This window comes from Leopardus geoffroyi, chromosome C3, assembly GCF_018350155.1.
Source record: "Leopardus geoffroyi isolate Oge1 chromosome C3, O.geoffroyi_Oge1_pat1.0, whole genome shotgun sequence".
NCBI classification, from domain to species: domain Eukaryota; kingdom Metazoa; phylum Chordata; class Mammalia; order Carnivora; family Felidae; genus Leopardus; species Leopardus geoffroyi.
In genome coordinates, this window is record NC_059338.1 from 79,719,416 (window position 1) to 79,743,161 (window position 23,746).

General features: G+C 47.3%; 1 protein-coding gene across 1 annotated transcript in view; it reads left to right on the forward strand.

The window, feature by feature from the left end:
* The first annotated feature begins 19,653 nt into the window (after window positions 1–19,653).
* The window catches only part of DNAAF11 (dynein axonemal assembly factor 11), a 78,985-nt gene continuing 74,892 nt past the window's right edge, over window positions 19,654–23,746 (forward strand). The window contains exon 1 of the mRNA XM_045453652.1: window positions 19,654–19,787. Within this exon, the coding sequence (XP_045309608.1) occupies window positions 19,778–19,787 (10 nt within the window). The 5' untranslated portion in view covers window positions 19,654–19,777. The remainder of the gene's footprint in view (window positions 19,788–23,746) is intronic.

The window sequence follows — 23,746 nt, forward strand, 5'->3', positions numbered from 1 at the left end:
CACGTAGGACGGTCTCTGACGAATGACTTCAATCTGAATATCCAGAAATTGTCTGATTTGCAGTCTGCTTGGAATCAACTGCTTTATTGGAAGGGAGTGAGCAACTACATTATTGAGAAAAAACCATTTTAATTTGGTTATGTGTCTTTTTTTTTTTTAATCTCATTTTTGCTTTCCTAAATTGTAATCTGCTCAGGAAGATAATATCAATTCGTCTTTACTTTGCCAACGCTAGCAGTTGAAAGGGAACTGGCTGGGAAATGTGATAGAGAACCAACCACGTGGGTAGATGGTCCCCTCTTATTCCCTGAGGCATTGTTTTCATACATGAATTTTCATCTAGAGAATTCCATGAGGCGCTTTTAACAATGCAAACTCCTGGGCCTGCCTACAAACACCTATCCCTTGCTGAACTGTTTAATTAATACCAACTTGAAAGTAAATATGGGCGCCTGGGTGACTCAGTCATTTAGCATCCGACTTCAGCTCAGGTCATGATCTCACAGTTCATGAGTTTGAGCCCTGTATCGGGCTCCGTGCTCACAACTCAGAGCCTGGAATCTGCTTTGGATTCTGTGTCTCCCTGTCTCTCTCCCTCTGCCCCTCCCCTGCTTACTCTCTCTCTTTTTTTCTCTTTCTCTCGAATAAATAAATATCAAAGTAAATAAATTGCAGTTTGCACATAAAATGCAGTGAAGAAAAAGTTCATTCTCCCCAGGGAGTAGCTTCATGGGAGTTGGTGACAGTAGATGAGGGTTCGTGGAAAATGGGCAGGAGAGAGCCTCTCTTTGGGAAAGCACCTTCTTCTTTTGAACCATTTCCTTGCCAAAGTTGCAACCTTCTTGGAATTCATGATCGCCTTTCACTCATGTGCTATTAAAAATAGAAGAGAAGAAGATCTTTAAGGGTCAAAAAAAAAAAAAAAGGCAAAACACCTGAGTGCCTTGACACGCATAAACACGGTACAAGTGTACAGCCAGCGAAAGAGTTGGACAAGACGCTCCCTGTCATTGCTCTCACATGGTGCCTGTTCTCGAAGTAAATGTGGCCTGCGATTCAGATTTGTTCTGCATGCTGTTCTCCAGCGAGGCAGTTCTTTTTTTCAAAAAATTTTTAATGTTTTATTATTTATTTTTGAGAGTGAGAGAGACAGGACACCAGTGGGGAAGGGACAGAGAGAGACAGAGGGAGACACAGAATCTGAAGCAGGCTCTAGGCTCTGAGCTGTCAGCGCAGAGCCCGATGCAGGGCTCGAACTCAACAACCGTGAGCTCATGACCTGAGCCAAAGTCGGACTCTTAAGCGACTGAGCCACCCAGGCGCCCCGAGAGCCTGCTGTTTTGATGCTCTGTCAGGAAAGCACACCTTGAGAATTACTTATGTTGCCTGTCTTCTGTGTTGTGCACGGTTTTATAGAGGGTCACTAGGTTTACATGATAATACCTTTCAAAGTTAGATGCAGCAATAAAAATGATTGTTTACAAGTATGTCAGACTTTTCGTGTCTGGGACGTTTCCTCCCCAATTATTTAAGCTTCCTATCACTGCAGTGACACGTTGCCGCAGAGTTGATGACCTAAGACAAAATAAGTGTATTATCTTACAGTTCTGAAGGTCCGATGGCCCCAAAATGAATCTTAGGAGTGTCCCATCAAGACGTCAGTAGGCTACGTTCCTTCTGGACTCTCCAGAGAAGACCCCATTTCCTCGCTCTTCCAGATTCTGGAAGCTGCCTCCATTCCTTGACCCTCGGGCCCTACCTTCTTCTTCAAAACACATCCCTCTGCCTCTGCTGTCACGCCCCCTTTTCCGACTCTTGACCCCTTGCCTCTTTCTGACGAGGATTTTTGTGATTATGTTGGGCCCGCTCAGATAATCCAGGATAGTGTCTCCATTTTAAGATCCGTAACTTAATCCCATCTGCAAAGCCCCTTTGCGCAGATTCTGAGTGTGGTCTCTACTGAATGCATATCGCTTCGGCAATGCAAAGTTGAAAAATCGTAAGAACCATTGTCGGTCAGCGACCATCTGTATATATATCCATAGATATCTAGATGCAGATCTGTGTAGATCTACATCTATCTATCCATCCATCCATCCATCCATCCATCCATCATACATCCTGTTCTGTTTCTCTGGATAACCCCAACAAATTCAGCAGGAATAATATCCACCATTTTATAGTAAGCTTAGAGAGCTTTGATAACCTTCCCAAGCACAAGGAGGGCACGTAGGGGGTCTAGGAGTCACGCCCAGGTCTGTGTGACCCCTCGGCCCTTGCCCTGCCCATTACTGACTGCTGCTGGAAGCATTACAGGTGAACGGCCTGGCACCCCAAAGGTTAAATATTGCCCTAGTCACTCTCTCCAGAAATGCTAACTCGAGAAAAAGTGTCCCGGGAGGCAAGAGGTTAAATGCCCAGAGCCAACCTGTGACCTTTGCCCTCTTTCTCGTACCTCAAGATTCTCAAATCTCAGAGGGATGACGCAACCAAGATGCCACAGGAGAGAGAGGTCACGTGGCGCCATCGCGTCTGCTGGAGGCCCTCTGCTCGTGTAAGCTTCCATAGCTGTCGGCTCATGGGAAGACCCGCCATTTTGATGGAACCTGTACGACATGCGAGACGTTGTACCTGCCTTCTCTATAATCCCTACCGAGGTCCTGCCAAGGTTGGCTTCATATTGTAGCTGCCATGACCAGACAACAGTTAACGACTAATGTGGACTGGGTGGCTCTCCGTTATCTTTTAACCAAGCCATTGGCCTTCAAGCTTGCCCAAGTCTAATTGCCTTAGACTGGGGAGGGACATATCCCTTCCCTTCCGCACCACGAGTGAAGGTGAGAGGTACACAACCATGGGTTGGGGGGGGGGGAGAGCTGGGACGTGTAGGGGAGCATGTGGATGCCCCGCGGGCTCTCGCAGACTCCTCCACAGCCACGTTTTAAAGGTGAGGAAGGCAGACCTCAGAATGCGAGCCTCGTGCTGTCCCACAACTCATGATCGCTGAAGCCCGGGTTCCGCTCAGGTCTTGGAGACTCCAGTGTCATTTCCCCTCAATGCTTCTCCGGGCAGGGTCGGTGCTTACTTCAAAGCAACTCAGATGCAAAACGATCTGCCTGTGCCGCAGGGGATGCCAACCACCCCCTTCCTCCCCAAAAGGAATCCCACTACTGCTCATGCAACACGGCGGAGCAGACACCTGCTACCTTGGCATACTTTGCCTCGATGCCACACTTCCCTACCAGGCCCCGATGAAGGTCTGATCGCGTATTTAAAAAAAAAACAAACACAAAAAAAACCCTGTCCCACTGTGATGGCTGTACCCCTCCATCTGTCCCGTGCTGGGTGAAATGGGCTACAGCTGCAACCAGCACCTGCCAGGGAGCCAGACCCGGTGGGTACCTAGGGGGTGGGGAGCGATTTAGCAGGTGGATACTACAAGCTGGCAAAAATTTTCTTACCCTTTGGGAGCCTTAAAAGAAATGAAAACAAAGGAAATGAAATGCAGGAGTGGGAGGTGGGCGGGGGTAGGGGTGAGGGTGGGGGAGGAGACCAAGGCTGGTGCCTCTGGACTTTTATTTTCAATGCAGAAGGTCATCTTGCATTTGCATTGTGGAGAGGGAAGGTGACCCATCCTCCACCCCAAAGCAGATTGAAATGGCACACTTCCCTGTGGGTGACACTCGGGTTGAGTCTACAAGGGCTCTGCTGTGGGCAAGGGGAGAGAGCTGAATCTCAGTGCCAGCGGCCTCACCAGCTTCTTCTTCTCTTTCTCCCCCTTTTTGGTGAAAGGAAAAATCAAGAACCACATCCTAGAGCGGCCCACCTTCCCCGATGCTAGGTATATAGTAACAGCTTCTCTGAAAACAGGCCTAAGGCCATGCCTTGTGGTTCTCTCTCAAGGGGAGGGGACTATCACTGAACTGTCATGGAGAACACCAAGCAAGAGAAAGTGAGCTTAAACAGTGGCATGAGGAAGGATTCACTTTCATGAAATGAATAATTTGGAAGTGATTCACCATCATTTTTTTTAAACAAAAAATGAGAACATTCAAATAAACAAGAGAAGAAGTTACCCATAATCCCTCAACTCAGAGACGGCCACTGCCAACATCTTGGTGTTTATCCAAGAAACCCGTCTCGGTTGCAAGGTTGATGAGATACGAAAACAAGCCACCCGGTGAGAAGGACTTTGGGCATGGAAACAGCCGCCATCTGGGGTCAAACGTGCTGCCATTGTCCTGTTGGAAGCAGAGGGCTCCGGCAGATGTCAGGCCCAGCCCCCTGCTATGATTTAGTGAGAGGGCAGCCATCAGCTGTCACCCTGTAGGAAAGTCATCTCATAGCCACCCCCAGTGTGGAGTTCAAGATGGCCACACAACAAAAGTCAGTTTTAAAGGCCCTTTATCAAAAAGGAAGTGGGAAACAAACTAAAATGTAGTGTATCCAGTTTATCCTTGTGTTCTCCTTTCCTCCCTCCCTCCCCCTCCCCCTTCCTCCCTCCCCCTTCCTCCCTTCCTCTTCCTCTCTCCCTCTTCCCCCACTCCCCTTTTTCCTTCTTTCTCTTCCTCTTCCTTCCCTCCTCCCCTTCCTCCTTGCCTTCTTTCCTTCCTCCCTCTGTTCCTTTCCTTCTTTCCTCCCTCCCTCCCTTCCTTCCTTCCTTCCTTCCTCCCTTCCTCTCCTTCCTTCCTTCTTTCCTTCCTTCCTTCCTTCCTCCCTTCCTCTCCTTCCTTCCTTCCTCCCTCCCTCCTTCTCCTTCCTTCCTTCCTTCCTTCCTTCCTTCCTTCCTTCCTCTCTCCCTCCCTCTCCTTCCTTCCTTCCTTCCTTCCTTCCTTCCTTCCTTCTTTCCTTCCTTCCTTCTTCCCTCCCTCCCTCTCTCCCTCTCCTTCCTTCCTTCCTTCCTTATTTCCTCCCTTCCTTCTTCCCTCCCTCTCCTTCCTTCCTTCCTTCCTTCCTTCCTTCCTCCCTTTCCTTCCTTCTCCCTCCTTCCCTCTTCTTCCTTCCTTCCTTCCTTCTTTCCTTCCTTCCTCCCTCCCCCTTCCTCCCTTCCTCTTCCTCTCTCCCTCTTCCCCCACTCCCCTTTTTCCTTCTTTCTCTTCCTCTTCCTTCCCTCCTCTCCTTCCTCCTTTCCTTCTTTCCTTCCTCCCTCTGTTCCTTTCCTTCTTTCCTTCCTTCCTCCCTTCCTCTCCTTCCTTCCTTCTTTCCTTCCTTCCTTCTTCCCTCCCTCCTTCTCCTTCCTTCCTTCCTTCCTTCCTTCCTTCCTTCCTCCCTCCCTCCTTCTCCTTCCTTCCTTCCTTCCTTCCTTCCTTCCTTCCTCTCTACCTCCCCTTCCTTCCTTCCTTCCTTCCTTCCTTCCTTCCTTCTTTCCTTCCTTCCTTCTTCCCTCCCTCCCTCTCCTTCCTTCCTTCTTTCCTTCCTTCCTTCCTCCCTCCCTTTCCTTCCTTCCTTCTTTCCTTCCTTCCTTCCTTCTTCCCTCCCTCCCTCCCTCTCCTTCCTTCCTTCCTTCCTTCCTTCCTTATTTCCTCCCTTCCTTCTTCCCTCCCTCTCCTTCCTTCCTTCCTTCTTTCCTTCCTTCTCCCTCCTTCCCTCTCCTTCCTTCCTTCCTTCTTTCCTTCCTTCCTTCTTCCCTCCCTCTCCTTCCTTCCTTCCTTCTTTCCTTCCTTCCTTCCTTCTTCCCTCCCTCCCTCCCTTCCTTCCTTCTTCCCTCCTTCCCTCTCCTTCCTTCCTTCCTTCCTTCCTTCCTTCCTTCTTCCCTCCCTCTCCTTCCTTCCTTCCTTCTTTCCTTCCTTCCTTCCTTCTTCCCTCCCTCCCTCCCTCTCCTTCCTTCCTTCCTTCCTTATTTCCTCCCTTCCTTCTTCCCTCCTTCTCCTTCCTTCCTTCCTTCCTTCCTTCCTTCCTTCCTTCCTTCTCCCTCCTTCCCTCTCCTTCCTTCCTTCCTTCTTTCCTTCCTTCCTCCCTCCCTCCCTCCCTTCCTTCCTTCTTCCCTCCTTCCCTCTCCTTCCCTCTCCTTCCTTCCTTCCTTCCTTCCTTCCTTCCTTCCTTCTTTCCTTCCTTCCTTCTTCCCTCCCTCTCCTTCCTTCCTTCCTTCCTTCCTTCCTTCCTTCCTTCCTCCCTCCCTTTCCTTCCTTCTCCCTCCCTCCTTTCCTTCCTTCCTTCCTTCCTTCCTTCCTTCCTTCCTTCCTTCTTTCCTTCCTCCCTCCCTTCCTTCCTTCCTTCCTTCTTTTTTTTTCCCCAACTCTTAGCCCCTGTGTTAGTTCTGAGCTCCATGCAGCTCAGGGCTCACTGTCCAATGAGTGACGTAGACAGACACGCAGTGACACCAGTATGAAGAGCAATAAGACAGAAGCGACTTGAGGTGGCCCCAGAGGCCCTAAAGAAGATATGGAGTTCCTACGTCTGCCTGGATTACAGACAGACAGACAGAAAAGCTTCCCTGGTGTCCTCTGTACTCCATCGCGCAGCATCCTGCCCACTGGCGGAGGGCTGGTGACCATCTTTCCTCACGACTACAAGCTCCAGGAGGGCAGAGACCACTTTTATCCCCAGGGCCCGGGCAGTGCCAGCTGCAAACATTGTCCAGACAGATGCAGTGAAAGAATGTACGCGCCGCGCTGAAGGGTGTTTGTGGTGACATCTGTTGTCTTGTTCTGCCTCTTATCCCTTCTTCCCCTCTTTCAGTGACGCCGCCCTCAGTCTGTGGGTTTGGGGAAGGCTGTGATCTCATACCCACATCGCAGACAGTGGGGAGCACGGAGGCACGGGGCACAGCTTGGCCGATCAGATTCTCTTGTCTGCCGGGGACAGGGACGAGCTGGCCTCAGCCAGGGCTGCACTCAACCTGCTGCCAGCCCCCCCCACTGCCTGGTTGTCCAGCTCTTTCTGGAAGTCTCTGACGAATCGGTGTCTTTCCAAAAGATCCTTCCTCCTAACTGCTGTCAGTCGGAATACATTTATCCTGCCTGCCAGAAAAACACACCTAATGCCCGCTTTCTCTCCTTTAAAGTTTTTAATTGAGGTGAAAGTCACGCGACATAAAATGAGCCATTTGAAAGTTCAGAATTCAGCGGCATTTAGTGCAGTCACAGTGTTGTGCGGCCCCCACCTCGATCAAGCTCCAAAACAGTTTCAACGTCCCTCAAGTAGTCAGTCTCCATGACCCGTCCCCCAGGCCCTGGCAACAGCTAGTCTGCTTTCTGTCTATGGATTTACTCCTTCTGGATATTTCATATAAATCGAACCGTACAATACACGGCGTTTTGTGTCTGGTTTCTTTCACGTCGCGTGCTGTTTTTAAGGTTTGTCTACATCATAGCAGGTATCGGTACTCCTGATTATTCAGTACAGCTGAATAATATTCCCTTGTAAGCATGCATCACTTTTGTTCCTCCATTCATTCACCAATGGGCATTTGACCCGTTTCCGCCTTCTGGCTATTGTGCAGCCTACTGACATACTCGTGAAGAAGGGGCATGAGTTTGGAAGCGGAGGAAAATGGGAAGGGACATTTGAAGACCAGGGAGGCACTTACTTGAAGGGAGAAATTTTCCTAGCTGGCCTGTGCCCATTCTAATCATCCAGGCGATAGTCCGGTCCTCCACACAACGGCTACATACGGTGATCTTTTTCAAAGGTACATCAGATCACTTCACGTTTCTGCTGAAGACACTCTATCCCACAGTACATTCCCCTCTGCTCACTATGCCATGGCCACAGCACTGCTCTCCTTTCTGTTCCTATAATACACCAAGCCCACCTCCACCTCAGGGCCTTTGCACCTGCCAGACTCTGGCAGAAACGCTCTTCTCCCTGAACTTCTCAAGGCCAGCTCCCTCTCATCAGGCAAATACCACCTTTGCGGGGAAGCCTGCTCAACCACTCTACGAATGTTCTCCCCATCCACTCCCACCGCCGCCCCCCCCCCCCCCCGGAAACTGAACTGTCTCATTTCCTGCCTGTTCATTTGTATATGGAGTTTATTATTTGCTTGCTTTGGTTTTGGTCTTTGATTTCCTCCTGCTCTGGCCTCTTGAATTCACCAGAATAAAAGCTCCAAGCGGGTCAGGAATGCTTTGAATCCTCAGTGCACAGAAGACTTCTTGGAAAATAGAAAGGAATCAGTAAGTCACTGTTTAAAGGGCCGATGGCCGGACATGATTCAGCACAGAAATGGCGAGGCTTACGGTGTGGCTGGTGCAGAGAAAGAGAGCAGGAGGTCCATGGCTTGTGGTGGAAACAATGGCTGAGTCCAGATTTTCCAAGAGGCTTCTGTATACCAGGCTTAGTCTACTTTAGTTTTAGGGCTTCTCGAGATTTGATTATGTTGTGGCACTGCTGAAATGGGATGTTTACTTATTACTCCTCTCTCAGAGTCGGCATAGGAACCCTAGAGGGGTGCTGCTCCTGGGAGGAGGCTTTGCCAAGGGGAGGCAGCGTGGAGGATGGGAGGAGATAAAACTCTTGTCTTCTCTTTAAGTGCTGTGTGGCTTTGGACAAATCACCTAACCACTCTGAACTTCAGGTTTCTCCATCTCAGCAAAAAATGGAGAGTATTTGCGAAGAACAGCTCTGTGGCCTCCTATTATGAAACGTGGGGGTGGATTTGTCAATACTCTTGGGTCTCCCTCAGAACAACGCTGCGACGTTGAGAGTGATTATTGTTCTCATTTTATGGTTGAAGGTCCAAGAGGGTAAGTTGAGGTCAATCGGTAACCACTGGAGGAGCTGAGACTAGGGTCCCGTGTCCGGTTCCTAGTCCGGGATCTTCCCCTGCATACCTCACCAGGCTGTTGTGATGATTCATTATAAATGATAAGCATGTGCACTGAGATTTCTCTCCCAGAGTCGTCGTATCCCTGAACCTGGCAGCAGGCTGGGTGTCCTTGCTTCTCATGGCCATTTCTGGATCTTTGTCCCGGTTGCCGTGAAACCTCTGATTTTAGAGTTCAGGCCATCAGACCGCATCATTTGCTGCCATTTCTTGGTGCATCGACTATTGACCCCTCTTTCTTGAAGACGGTAGCACCTCCCCGGTCGTTACTCCTTCTAGAATGACTCCTGCCAATCTTCCTGGAGATGTCAATACACACACAGATATCCCCTTGAATACTCAGGCCACTCGATTTCCTTCATCCTTTTTAGTTTCATTTTTGATGAAAAAAAACACACACACAGCTTTATTGAGCTATAATTTACATCCTATAAAATTCCTTTATTTCAAGCGTGCAACGCAATGATTTTTTTTAAATGTTTATTATTTTTGATAGAGTGAGAGAGAGAGAGAGAGAGAGTTGGGGGGGGAAGGGCAGAGAGAGAGGGAGACAGAGGATCCAAAGCGGGCTCTGCACAGACAGCAGTGAGCCTGATGCACGGCTGGAACTCACGAGCTGTGAGATCGTGACCTGAGCTGAAGTCAGACGCTCAACCAACTGAGCCACCCAGGCCCCCCCCAACTCAATGATTTTTAATGAATTTATCGAGTTGGGCGACCGGCACTAGAGCCCGATTTTAAGACATTTTTGACTGCCTATTTGCCGTCACTTTTCACTCCCACCCCTCGGCTCCAGCCAAGCCCTAATTTGCTTCCCATATCCACAGATTTGCCTTTGCTAGACATTTCATATAAATGGAATCACACAACATGTGACCTTCTGGGTCTGGATTCTTCCACCTAGCATAATGTTTTCACGGTTTCTCCATGTTGTAGCATGAATTACCGCTTCATTTCTTTTCAAGGTAGAATAATACCCCGTTATATGGGTAAAGTACATTTCATTTATTGATTCATTACAGGCATTTGTGTTGTTTCTGCTTCTTGGCCACTGTGGATAAGGCTGCTAGGAAATTCACACACAAGTCTTTGTGGGGATAGACGTCTTCATGTCTCCTTGGTGGATACCTAGGAATCGAATTACTAGGTCCCACGGTAAATTTATGTTTAACGTTTTAAGAAACTGCCAACTTATTTCCCAAAGGCATTTCATCATTTTATATCCCCACCAGCAGCGTGCGAAGGTTCCAGTTTCTCCCAGTCCTCACCAACACTTGGTGACATCTATCTTTCTGATCTCAGCCACGCCCTAAAGGAGTATAGTGGTACTTACCGTCGGATGGATTTGCAGTCCCTGGTGGCTAATGTCGAGCATCCTTCACGTGTTTCTTGTCTGACCTCTCACTTCCTTTACTGCTTCTGTGCTTGTAATCTGGTCTTCCACCTTAAAACGGTCACACACTATCACCATCAGACCTTGGACCCTGCCGTTACTTCCTCTATCGTCTCAATTTTGAACGTTCCACTTTTTTTTTTTTTTTTAGACAGAGAGAGAGAGAGAGAGAGGGAAAGAGAGAGAGAGAGAAAACATGCACAGGCACATAAGCAAGAGAGGGGCAGAGAGAGGGGGAAGGAGAGAATCTTAAGTGGGCTCTATGCCCAGCATAGAGCCAGATGCGGGACTTGATCCCCCCACCATGAGATCGTGACCGGAGCTGAAATCGAGAGTCGGGTGCTCAACCGGCTGAGCCACCCAGCCACCTCTTAGACATTCCACTTTTGACCACCACTGCTATTTCAGCTCACCACCTCTTCACCTACAACAATTTTTCAATGCTACCACGTCAAATTCCATCAGTCCTGATACCATTCCATGGTGTCTTCATTTCTGCACCTCTTCACCTTAGGTCCCATGAGCCGTCGTCACTGTCGCTCCCCCGCATGTCCCTCCACTCATTGTGCTTTCTCGGTAAACCCACAGCTCTGGTTGCATCTGAAGCTATGCCTGTTACACAGTTTTCCCCACACTGAAGATGGCTCGCGAGGAAACACGCGGGAGGCTGTCTTTAAATGCATGACCACAACCCTCGAGGTGTGTGTGGTGATGCCTGGCAATCATCTTAGCCCATTCTATGTATTCACTCTCCCCGTCCCCAGCCTGGCCATTTGCTACCTTATCCTTCTGCCTGGAACCCTCAAGACATCCTTTCCAAGCCATTCTTGGCTGATGTCCTTGCTTCCTATTTCGCTGAGAAAATAGAAACAGCTAAGAAGACTCAACCAGCCATTGGCACTGTGTTCATCCACCCACGGGCATCTGCTCCTACTCTGCTCCCTCCCTGTGCTGTGGCTGGAAGGTCCTTGCTGCTATCTAAGGCCGACTCACCACTCACGATTGCAGCCCGCCCCCTCCTCTCTATTTATGGAGATTCCTCCAAGAATTGCCCTCTCTTCTAGGCAGTGGCATGCCAATGTGCTATCATAACACCTGTCTTAATTAAGCCCTCTTCGGACTCCACATCCCTTATAACTGCTCTCTTTCTCCGTTGCTCTGTTCCCAGTAGCAGCAAAATTCCTCGGTAGGTTTTTCTTCCACAACTTTTTGTCCCCAAGTCTTCTCTTCCAAGTCTTCCTTGAACCCACGCCAGTCAGGATTATAAGCCCACCGTCCACCGTAGCAGCCCCTGGCAAAGCCGCGACACCCTTCAACGATGCTTGATTCCGTGATCAAGTCTTAGGCCTCACTCGACTTGACCCATGGCAGCATTTTAAAGATTTCGTCAGTCCTTCTTTCTTGGAAGCAATTCTCTTACTTGGCTTCTCCTCCTACCCCACTGGTTTTATGTCTTCCTTGCTAATTTTTCCACATTGTGCCAACTTCAAAATTCAGAGAATGCTCATGCTTAGCTCTTGGCCCTCTCCTCTAGCTACACTCACTTCTAGAGTGTTCTCATCCACGGGCATGGGTGTCAACACCTCTGTAAACTAGAACCGGGCCAACTAAATCTCCAGTTCGGATCTCCGCTCCACATTCAGAGACCCGCATCGCCTTCTCAAAATTTCCACCTAGCAGAAATTTGTTTTCTTGTGGTTCTGGAGGTGAGAAGTCTGAGATCAAGGTGTTGGTAGATCTGGTTCCTTCCAAGGGCTGTGAGGCAAGGGTGTGTTCTAGGCTCTTCTCCCTGGGTCCTCTCGTGGTCTTCTCTCTGTACGCACCTGTGTCCATCACGTTTGGAATAACATCCTGTCTCCTTACAAGGTCCTACCTGATTATTTGCCTCCTACCTACCCCTTAACATTTCTCTGCACATCTTCCCCATCATATGAGCTGCCTTATTCTGTCTGTTAGCAGGCCAGCCTCTCCCCAGTCACTCTTTTCTCTCTTCCTGGGAACAGTCTTCTCTTAGCTTTTCATGTAACTGGCTCCTTCTCATGCTCAGGACTCACCCGATATGTGACCTACTCAGATCACCCAAAGTAGCCATCCTCCAAGTTCAATCTACCACCCCATTTTTCTTTCCTAACACATATCACATGCAATCATCTTACGGAGCATTTGTTTATCTACTTGTTTACTGTACGTCTCCTTCTATGAATATATGGCTGTGGCATAGTTAAGACCTGGCCAGTCTTGGTTACCACGCCACCCCAGCCCTAAGGGCTCGACACATGTTTGTTGAAAGAGGGGAAAAATGAGAAAATAGGTCAATGGGATCCTGTCATGCACCACCCCCTCCCCCAGATTAGTAATCTTTACACGGACTACATGATGCTCCTGGAACAATGATTTGGACACACACACACACATGCATTTAGATAGATACAGGAGATGGAACAGGCAGGAGATCAGATTAAAAAGAGAGTTTGGAATGGATAGTGTCAGTCCTTTTTGCTTATGTAACCGGTCTTAAAAATACGACTCTTCTCCAGCTGAAACAGGAAGCTATGAATTCTAGAAGATTTGGTGGGGAAGGCCTCTCTCTGCCTTTGGACGAATGGTACCCAGCCGAGCTGTGTGACAAGGAAGGTGAGATCATCTTCAGCAGCTGCCCCCGAACTTGAAACGGGTTGATTGATATGACAAACTCTTTCCACGAAGAACATAAATCAAAGATGACTGGCAGCCAAGTAAACATTTTAGAACTAGAGTAATTAGGGATATATTAGCAATTAAAATAAACTTATTATCATTAGCAAAATTGGCAGTTGCTTGCAAATTTCCCCGGGGTCCTCATTTCAAGTGTATCCTCGTAGATTATATTAAGGCAGGATTAATGTTTTTGGAGATAGAGGTTTAATTTTTGTGGATTTCACTTTCTCCCCCCCTTGCCCATTGTTGGTAGAGCTCAGTGGTTCTCAGACAAGATCTTGGGTTTTCTGTGAGCTGGCCCCGGGTGTTCTAACACTCAAACGGAACAAAGCTGTTGTTCGCCCAGTTCTCAGAGAAAATTAAATTAGTGCATACAATTTTTTAGCTTTTGCTCCTCCAATTTTTGGGGGAGGGGGGGCTCAGCACCTGCTACTACCTGTCTTCCAGGAAGGGCTAAAAAAATGACAAAACCCCCGAACTTGAAACAAACTAATAAACGAATCAGGGAAAAACTTGGTCGGCAGCCTTCCAAGATCAAGAGCCTCTTCCTCCAGTGGAAACATGTGCTGATGGGTCCAACTCTCCGGATGGTGATGGAGGCACGACTGACCCCTGTTGGTCTAACCACTGGCTGTACCCGGGGGTCTTCCCTGGGACAAGCCATCGCCCTCCAACTTTCCTCACGCGTGACACCAAAAACGGAGACGGGCCGAGCATTTAGTGGAGGCAAACTCTTGACACGTTCTGTCTTGTAAACCTGTCTGAAACGCAAGCAGGCAGGCCCTTTACTTTTCCCATTTCACAGACGAAGGAACAAGAAAGTCAAGTGAATTGTTGAATCCTCAGTGGGGGAGGAGCATACCCTGATGACTCTCCTCTGAGTAGGTGCAGATTAGTAAAAGGCCTTCCGGAAGGGTCAACTCTTACTTGTATTGAGCTAACAGAGACGGGCAGCAGTTTGGATCAAGCTAGCAAAGACAGGCAAAAAGTTTGGAGGTGTTCAGGTGCTTACGGGAGGAGGCCAAGTACACGGAGGTGGCTCTGTCGCCTGGGCAGCCTGTGTAAGTAAGCCAAAACTGAAGCCAGAGTCAATTCCTACAAATGCCTCAAGGTGACCGAGGCGGAACCTACAGACAACCAATCACAGCCAACGGGGCTTTCCCAAATAAGGCAACTGTTTAAGCTATAAGCCCATCCAATGATTTCCTTGCTTTGCTTCCCGTCTTCTCTATAAAAACTTGTCCACCAGCTCCTGGGAGGGAGGCACACCTGACCACTCAGTTTGGCACAGCCTGATTCAAACCCATGTTTGCTCAAACAAACTCTTGATGGTTTTAGTGTACCTCACTTTATCTGTTAACAGATGGAAAACTTGCAGAGAATAATTTAATAATCATTTTACACTTGCTTTTGAGATGTGTTCTTGTACTTGTATGGAATCATTGGAGAGTCTGAGGTTTGAGGAACTCACATCTGATAATGCATATTTATTTTTATGTCAAAAAAATTTTTCATGTTTATTTGAGAGAGAGAGAGAGAGAAAAGAGTGAGCGGGAGAGGGGCAGAGAGAGAGGGAGTCACAGAATCCGAAGCAGGTTCCAGGCTCTGAGCTGTCAACATAGAGCCCAAAGCGGGGCTCAAACCAGGGAACCGTGAGATCATGACCTGAGCCAGAGTTGGCTGCTTAACCCACTGAGGCACCCAGGCGCCCCTATTTTTATTTTTTTAGATATTTATGCATATTTTTTCTTTTCTTTTTTTCTTTTCTTTTCTTTTCTTTTCTTTTCTTTTCTTCTCTTTTCTTCTCTTTTCCTTTCTCTTTTTTCTTTTTTCTTTTCTTTTCTTTTCCTTTCCCTTTCCTTTCCTTTCCTTTCCCTTTTCTTTTCTTCTCTTTTCTTTTCCTTTCTCTTTCCTTTCCTTTCCTTTCCTTTTATTAATTTTATATGTTGTCACGTTAGCTAACATGCAGTGTATTCTTGGCTTCAGGAGCAGATTCCCACGATTCATCACTTACAGACAACACCCAGTGCTCATCCCAACAAGTGCCCTCCTCAATGCCCATCACCCATTCTCCCCACCAACCCACAGGAATAGTTAATCCTTACTGAGCGCTTCCTAAATGGCAAGTGCTCTTCTAAGAGCTTTACATACATTGTCTCAATTTCTCCTAACTGTGCCTGGAAGGCACTTGATAAATATTTGCTGATGGATGGAAGAAAGGAAGCAAGCAAGCAAGTAATTGATATTATAGAGGTGCTGGTAAACTTGGGGGTTTACCTGTCACGAAGATGCAATGAGGAAACTCTTCTGGCGGAATATTAATACCATTGAAATGTAACCACAGTATTTGTGACACATCATAAAAATACTAAATTATATATAATAATGAAAATAATAAGAACCAAAAAGCTTTCTAGGTCGTCTCTTGAATTTATCCAACGCAGGAGAAGAAGGAGGATCATTTTGCTGTTATTGGAAATTAAAAAAGAAAAAAGCCCTTTCTGAGATTTACTTCTCCTACTGATGTACACAAAAATGTCGTAGTCATTTCCCCAGGAGGCCTCACTCATCTAGTTACATTTCCAGGGGCCAAAGAAACAAGTCTGTTTTGAATAATCATTTGCATAAATAGACACACACCGTGACTCTAAACAATCTCATTCAGTTTGAGTAAAATAAACTCCAATTTGCCTGGAGCTGTCACATTGTGATTTATTCCCCCATTTCCCTTCTGTCAGTGGACTGTAACAATCACAGCACATCGTACACCTGTCCTATGTGCCCCATGGGTCCTTTGTTCCTAAGAGACAGAGCGACTGTGATGTTAGGCTGAGGGAGGACACATCAAAACCACCCTGGCCTGGCCCATGACAAATCATGAAGTAGATATTCCTGTTTCTCTGCTTTATCATCCGAGGCTCTTCTCCTTTCCACCAGAGTGGAGAACAATCCGTCAAGACCTTGCTCCCCAAAGGAGCTCCTATCCTAGATTTGGGGGAAAAGGTATTAAGCCAAGGACGTGTCCAATGACCCAAAGAATGGGACACCCTTCCTGGATAACCTGATAGATCCCCTTAAAACACAGACACTTCCGTGGTGATCCTATTTAAGTCGTGAGATGTGTGCATCCAGGGTGCCACGCTTTTAAAGAGACTGGCTCACTGACTTGCTCATTCAATCATTCAACAAAGATTTATTGGGCACCTAGTGAGTATCAGGAGTTGTGCTGAGAGGTAGGATTCAGAGATGAAAAATAAACTCCCTCCTGCCCTCAAAAGTGATGCAGGAGAGAATTCAGTTTGGGGCATAAAATTCTGGTAATATAATCTCCTTGGGCCTCAGTTTCCTTATTGACAATATGTAGATGGTAACACTTTCTACCTCGAAGGGTTAATGTAAGAATTAGCTAACACTTTCAAAACATGGGACCATGTTGAGCACAGCTCCGTTGTTCGTTTACTTGCGTCTAAATGGATAGAAGACCCCTGCTTCACAGATATTAAGTTTCATAGGTAACAGACTTTAAGTTTCATAGGAAAATTTCCAGGCCCTTCTGACGCCCACAGGGTTTAAGAGTGAGTCCGTCTGAGCGCGAGGATGAAAGTTCAGAGCCAACATATCAGATATCTGGGTTGCAACTGGTCTTGAGAACTTTCTAGAGTCCTAGAATATCTCCCTCTTGTCTCTTGTGACCCAGAGGCCAAGGTCCTTTCTACTGGTCCTGACTTCATGCCTCTGTCATCTCAGAAACCACCCTTCTACCTGGTTTATCCCCCGGGACCAGCTCCCTGCCAGAAATAGACCTTTTTTAGCCTTGATGAACCTCTCGCTGTCACTTGGGCATAGGCCCGTTTGCTAACCTCGCCTGTGGCCGATGGCATGTCACGTCCTCCGTGAGCAACCAGACGCCAGCTCACAGACCCCTCTCTCGGTGGCACAGCCATACGTTGCCTGTATGGTCAGCTCCACACACAAAGGGGGGAAGCGTTAGCTCAAGAACGTGGAGTCATCTGCCTAACACCACGCGGTACCAGATCTGTGGATTTGAACCGGGTCTCCGAGGCCAGAGCTCATGCTCCTCGCCCGGCAACGTGTTGCTTCCAAAACATAGTGAAACGACAAGAACCAGGCTTTTGGGCAGGATCGGTGGATGTCACCTAAATTGATAGTTGGAGTGTTTTGGGGAGTCTCCTTGGAGCTCCAAATGGTTCTCCCACTGTGGGGACATAGTGCCTGAGATCCCACCATTCTGTTCTAGTTGAGCTGGCATTCACGGCCTCCATGACCCCTCATCTGATCACCCCATGCAATTGTGCCCATAGCCAAACTGACTGGCTTTCCAGCCCCTCCTGCCCTCCACCCTCCTGGCTCCTGTCTCTCTGCCTCACTTCACGTTCTTGTCGCCACTTGGCAAACCCTAATACTCAGCAACAGTGAATGCTTAACAGGTTCCTGCTGAAAGAACACATTTCTTTACGCTCCACGTTACTCTATGAATCTTGTTTCATAATGTAAACATCACATACATTTCAAGACGAGACCACGGACTCTGTACTATTTACTAAGATTGGGATGGAAGAAGTTTTTAAACAATATTTTACACATACTTTCTCTCTCTCTCTCTCTTTGCAAAGGGACAGGGGGTAATAATTACTTTGTAATAATAATATAGTCAAAACAAAACCATAAAACTCCTCGAAGAAAATGTCCAGAGTAAGTTCCTTGACATCAGACATGGTAATGATTTTTTAGGCAGGGGGAGAATCTGACAACAAAAGCAAAAGAAACCAAAACAGAAATAAACATGTGGGACTACATCAAGCAAAATGAAAAGGCAACCTATGGAATGGGAGAAAATATTTGCAAATTATGTACCTGACAAAAGGTTAATAGACAAAAATGTAAAGAACTCAGGCAACTCGATAGCCAATTTTTTATTTAAAAATGGACAGAACATCTGCATCAATATTTTTTCGAAGAAGGCGTACACATAGCCACCAGGCACATGACAAGGTGCTCATCGGGAAGATGCAAATCAAAACCACAATGAGGTATTACTTCACACCTGTTGTAACGGCCATTCTCGAAAAGACAAGCATTAACATGGGTTGGTGAGGATGTGGAGAAAAAAACTCTCTTGCACTATTGGTGGTAAAGTAAATTGGTGGGTGGCCAGTGTGGAAAACATTATGGAGGTTCCTTAAAAAATTAAAAATAGAACTTACCATATGATCCAGAATTCCATTCCTGGGCATTTATCTGACGAAAATGAGAACACTAATTCAAAAAGATATCTGCACTCTCGTGTTCTTGCAGGATTATTTATAATACACAAGACGTGAAAGCAACCTAAGTGTCCATCAGAAAGTGAATGGATAGGGGCGCCTGGGTGGTTCAGTTGGTTAAGTGTCTGACTTTGGCTCAGGTCACGATCTCTCAATCTCTCAGTCTGTGAGTTTGAGCCCCGCATCGGGCTCTGTGCTGACAGCTCCTCGCCTGGAGCCTGCTTCAGATTCTGTGTCTCCCTCGCTCTCTGCCCCTCCCCTGCTCGTGCTCTCTCTTAGATATGAATAAATGTTAAAAAAAAATTAAAAAAATGAATGGATAAATAAAATGTGGTTATACATATATATGAAATACTTCTCAGTCATAAAAAGATTATATGTGTGTGTGTGTGTATATATATATAGTGTATATATATATAGTGTATATATATATAGTGTATATATATATATAGTATATATATAGTGTATGTATATAGTATATACACTATATACTATATAGTATATATATATATATATATATATATATATATATATATATATATATTTCAGTCGTTAAAAGAAGGAAATCTTGTCATTTGTTACAACATGGATGACCCTGGAGGGTATTACATCAAGTGAAATAAGTCAGGCAGAGAAAGACAAATACTCTAGGATCTCACTTATATGCAGAATCTAAAAACAAATGAACTCAGAGATACAAAGAATAAATCAGTTCTGGTTGCCAGAGGCTGGGGGGGGGGGGTGGACAAAATGAGTGAAGGTGGTAATAAACAAACAAACAAACAACTTTGTCATCCCTTAAAGCGCTGACATATGAACATATGAAGCTAACCGAGGATGAATTACTGATGTCCTTCCTAGTCCAGAATTGGGTAAAGCGAATTGGGCACTTTGGGAAGGGGTCTGGGGAAATGCGAGAGGAGTAACGGGAATTCCAGGAGATGCACTTTCTATTTTTGGCAGCCACAAAGTGGTGGGTGGCTAGGGAAAGTTGCTGAGGGTGGTGTTTTTAGAACACCTGTTAGGAGGAGATCGGTGCTGGGCTGTGACTAAGGAGATGAAATCCAACGAGGACAACTACCCTTTACAGGGAGGCTGTTTTTAAAACGGGTCTTTCCTTTACTCAAATCAAACCTCCACCAGGATCTCCTGAAGTTTTTGATTATCCCGCATCCTACAGATGAGAAGTTTAAGCCCGCCCCGCCGGCGAGGGCAGTGGGGGCGCCATTCTGACCCCCTTGGCTCCGGAGCGCGTTAACTCCCCAGAGAGGAGAAAGTGGAGGGCGGGCTGGGAGGCCCGCCTGGGAGGCGGATCCACCTGGAAGCGAGCGTCCGTGGTTCTCTTTAGACCGTCCAGACGATCTGGGGAAAGGGGACCCGTCCGGGGAAGGCGGGGTGGGGACGGGGAAGAGGACGGGGTACGGGGAGGGGCCAGCGCTCGTTGCGGAGTCTCTGCTCCCTGCTTCTCGCGAGCTCGGGAAACGCGGCGGCGCCTGGCCCCGTGCGGCCGCCGTAGAGTCCTCGTTGCCATGGCTCCCGAGGTCCGCTGTGGACGCGCGGAGGCGTGACTGAGAAGCGTATACGGAGTCCTAAGAGTCCGAGCTTCTTCCCGGGCCCGCGAACCCGAGAGGCGCCATGGGCCGGAGTAAGCGTCCCCTCCTCCCTGCCGCCCTCAACCGTCCCCCTTCCGGGCATCGTCCCACGTCCCAGGGGACCCGGGCCGCCGCCGCCCCTTCCCGCCCGCGCACCCCGGCCCAACCCTGCGCTCCTCAGGTCCGGCTGGGCCAGCCCCTCCGCCGACCCGGCGGGCAGCCTTGCCTCCGCGGGGCTCAAGGTTCCTCGTCCATAAAATGCGGTGGGCAAGAAAGGCGGGGGCTTCATGAGAGGGGGTGGTGGAAGGTCCAGGGCTTGGCGTCAGACACATCCGGTTCGGGGCCCAAGCGCCTCCTTGCTCGCCGGGTGGTCCCGGGCTAGTCACTGTCTCAGGGCTGCAGCGTCCACACTGTTCTATTAGGCATCGTACCCGGGGGTGGAGGGAACGGAAGCCGGCGCCCCCCTCCTCCACTTGGCAGCCTTGAGACCTAGAGCGAGTGACTTCACCCATGTGGGCCTAAGCCCCATCTCCAAAACGAAGGCAGTAATAGAACCGTTTTACCGACTTGGCTAAGTGTTGCTAAGTGTTTAAAAATACACCCGCAGAATGTGCAACGTGAGGGGATTAACATCTTTATTTGCCCGCGAACACCATCTTCGACTCTCCTCTCCTTTATGACAATTTTGTACAGTTCAGCCTAACTGCTCACTTCTGGTGGAAGTGTCATAATGAGTATTTTTAAATCAAGAGACTGTGCTTGACGATGAGGTTTCTTCCGTGCAAGAGCTGACAGCCTGGTGGTGGAGGGGGTGGGTGATTTGTGAATAGGAAAAGCCCCAATCCTAAACCAGTTGGTATTTGTTCTCACACTCCTTTCTAAACAGTAGACAAAAAAATTAGACCAACGTTGGTAAAAATTAAACGAAAACTTTGTCTCCCACCCGTGTAATCCTTAGCTATTACAAAAGGAAAACAAAAGCCTTTGTACACACACAGACTGTGTGTGACTATTTATAGCAACTGCTTTCATAGTAGCTAAAAAATGGAAACAACCCAAATATTCTTCAACATGTGTTAATGAATTGGTCGGGGGCATGATTCCATTTATTACCTGGCCCCCACAGGTCCCCACTGTGGTAAGGCAATGCTTTGTTGTTTCCAGATGTTAATGGCAGCTCAGACCTGGAGCCCCCAAGCGTCCCAGTGATTTGGTATTCCCCCTTCCCCAGGGTATTGTCACTCAAGTAAATGGCCAGCAGGCCTTTTGGAAAGGATTTGGATGAATCCTTGCCAACTATTCTTGGGGACTCAGCCTCTCTTTTAGACAACATGTTGTCAAATAAAATACAGGACACCCAGTATTTTTATTCGCTAAATCTGGCAACCCTCGTTTCGGGTCCCCAAACTCACTAAGGTCTGGAGACTGGCAAGAAATTGTGAATTTTTATTGAGGCAACTGTCCTTCGTTTTCTGGTCATCAATCCTTGCTGTCTTTTGATTGCACAGATTGAGTAGTACCTTTGTTGGCTGAGCATCTATTTTGTCCTTAGGAATGTCATATTCTATTCACCGTCTCCATTGCCCTCCGTGGATGTAGACCACTGGCCCCACTCCAACCTTGTCCCTCATTAGAACATCTATCCACCTAGCTTCTAAAGTTAAGTGTTGCTACTGACCTTCATTGTTTTAGGAGTCTGTCATCCCAGTTTCTATCAGTTAACCCAGGTCTTTAAAAGCATCTCTTGTGGTCAGCCTTGGCCTTGTATTTGTCTAGTTTTGGGCTCAGGGTAGGCTGGCTTTGTAGAATTATCTTAGCAAGCATTCTTAAATTTTCTTAAGTTCTTAAATTTTTGTACATTTTATAGAAGTGTTTTTGTACACTGGGTATTATTTTTTCTTAAATGTTTGGTAGAATTCATCAGTGAAGATGCCTGTGCTATGGTTTTCTTTGTGGAAAGGTTTGAACTACATATTCAACTACTGTGGTAGATGCAGGGCTGTTTGATTTATCTGTGTCTTGCTGCTTGAGTTTTGGTAGTTTGTGTCTTTTAAGAAATTTTCCCTTTTAATATAAGTTCTCAAATTTATTAGCATAGTTATTTAGATTACTCTCTTATTAGCCTTTTAATTCTGTATAATCTGATGTCATGCTTTCCTTGCTAATAATGGAAATTTATGTCTTCTCTCTCTTTACTGATCAGTCTGGCTAGATGTTTACCAATTTTATTTTTTTATGTATTTTTTATTGACTTTTTCCATTGTTTTTGTTTGCATTTCACTGATTTTTGGTCTAATCTTTTTTCTTTTTTGCTTCCTTTCTTCTGCTTAGTTTGGGTTCAATTTATTCTTTTTCTAGCTTCTTAAGGAGGAAGCTAATGTTTGAGACCTTTTTCCTTTCTTACTATAGGCATTAGTGCTGTTAATTTTCCCCAACTTATGTTTTAGCCATATCACACACATTTTGATATGCCTTTTAAAAAATATATTTATTTATTTTTGAGAGAGACAGAGAGACAGAGTGCAAGTGGGAGAGGAACATAGGGAGAGGGAGACATAGAATCTAAAGCAGGTTCCAGGCTGTGAGCTGTTAGCACAGACCCCGACGTAGGGCTTGAACTCACGAACTCTGAGTTCATGACCTGAGCCGAAGTCTGACCCTGAACCGACCGAGACACCCAGGCGTCCCACCTTTTCTTTTTTTTGTTCTGTTCAAGACACTTTCTGACTTCCCTTTGGATTTCCTGATGTTCAGTGTTTGGTGTGTGTGTGTGTGTGTGTGTGTGTGTGTGTGTGTGTGTGTGTGTGTTTTCATATATTTCTTTCCTGGATTTTTCTGTCCCTATGACTCCATCATGTCTGGAACATGAAGTTCCTGCTCCTCTTATGATTTAGTCCTGGTCCTTGTTCTCTGGCCTCTCTACCCTCTGGTTTTAGGAAGCAAACCTCTTTATACGCTGCCAGTGTGCTACTCTGGCTTTTTTTTTAACTGTCCGATGAATCACGTCTAGCCTTTCCTTTCCAACAGTGTCCACAACAGCAGCCACCCAATACAGCTGTCCTTTGAGTTATAGTGTCCCCTGTATTTCTCTATTGCCCAATGTGTCACGTCACACTTACTGGTGCGATCTCTTTGCTATAGGTTGAATGTTTGTGTCCCCCCCCCCCCAAATTCATATAGGAGGTGGGTCGTGAGCAGGGAGCCCTCATAATTGGGATTACTGCCCTTATGAAAGAGGCCCCAGAGACCTGGCTTGCTCCTTCCACTGTGTGAGATTACCATCAGTGGGGAAGCCGGCTGTCCCCAGACACTAGATCTGCCGGTGCTATGACCTTGGACTTCCAGCCTCCAGAACTGTGAGAAATAAATGTTTCTAATTTATAATCCACCTGCTTTATGGCGCTTGTGTTATAGTATTCCAAATGGGTTGACACTGTAGTGCAAGTGTTGAACGTCCCCCAGCTACCTTGTGCCCGACACCATCTGTGCCCCACCTACCACCAGTAATGGTGTCCTCATTGCCACTCGGGCAGCCGACTCTGACTCCGGAGGCCCGTCGTGGCTAGCGTCTGCCTTCACGTACCACTTCTGATATCAACCCTTCCAGGTTGGGTTGGCTGGAAGGCAGACTCTTCGATGCAGATTAGTGTGTAGGAGGTTCACTCCGGAACGTTACTGGAGTGGGTAGGGAAGGAGGCAAGACTGGGCGGGGAAGGACTTTGGGCTATGATGCATTTTAACAAAGGCCTTACCCACAAACCCACCCGGATACTTGGAGATCTAAACTGGAAATGGACATTCTGATTTTCCCAAGCTTGGGTGAGAGGGCTGGGCCCTTATGGCCCCTCTTCAGCCAGTCGTTGGATATGGGCTTTCCTGGGAAGGGGCGTGGCGTTGGTCGGGGTGTCATTTCAGCGGAGTGACTTATGAAGAAAGTGGGCAGCCTGAGGGCAGTCCGCTGGCACCACTCCCAGCAGCTGGAGGAACTGATTCTTCAGTTTGGAAGGAGGGA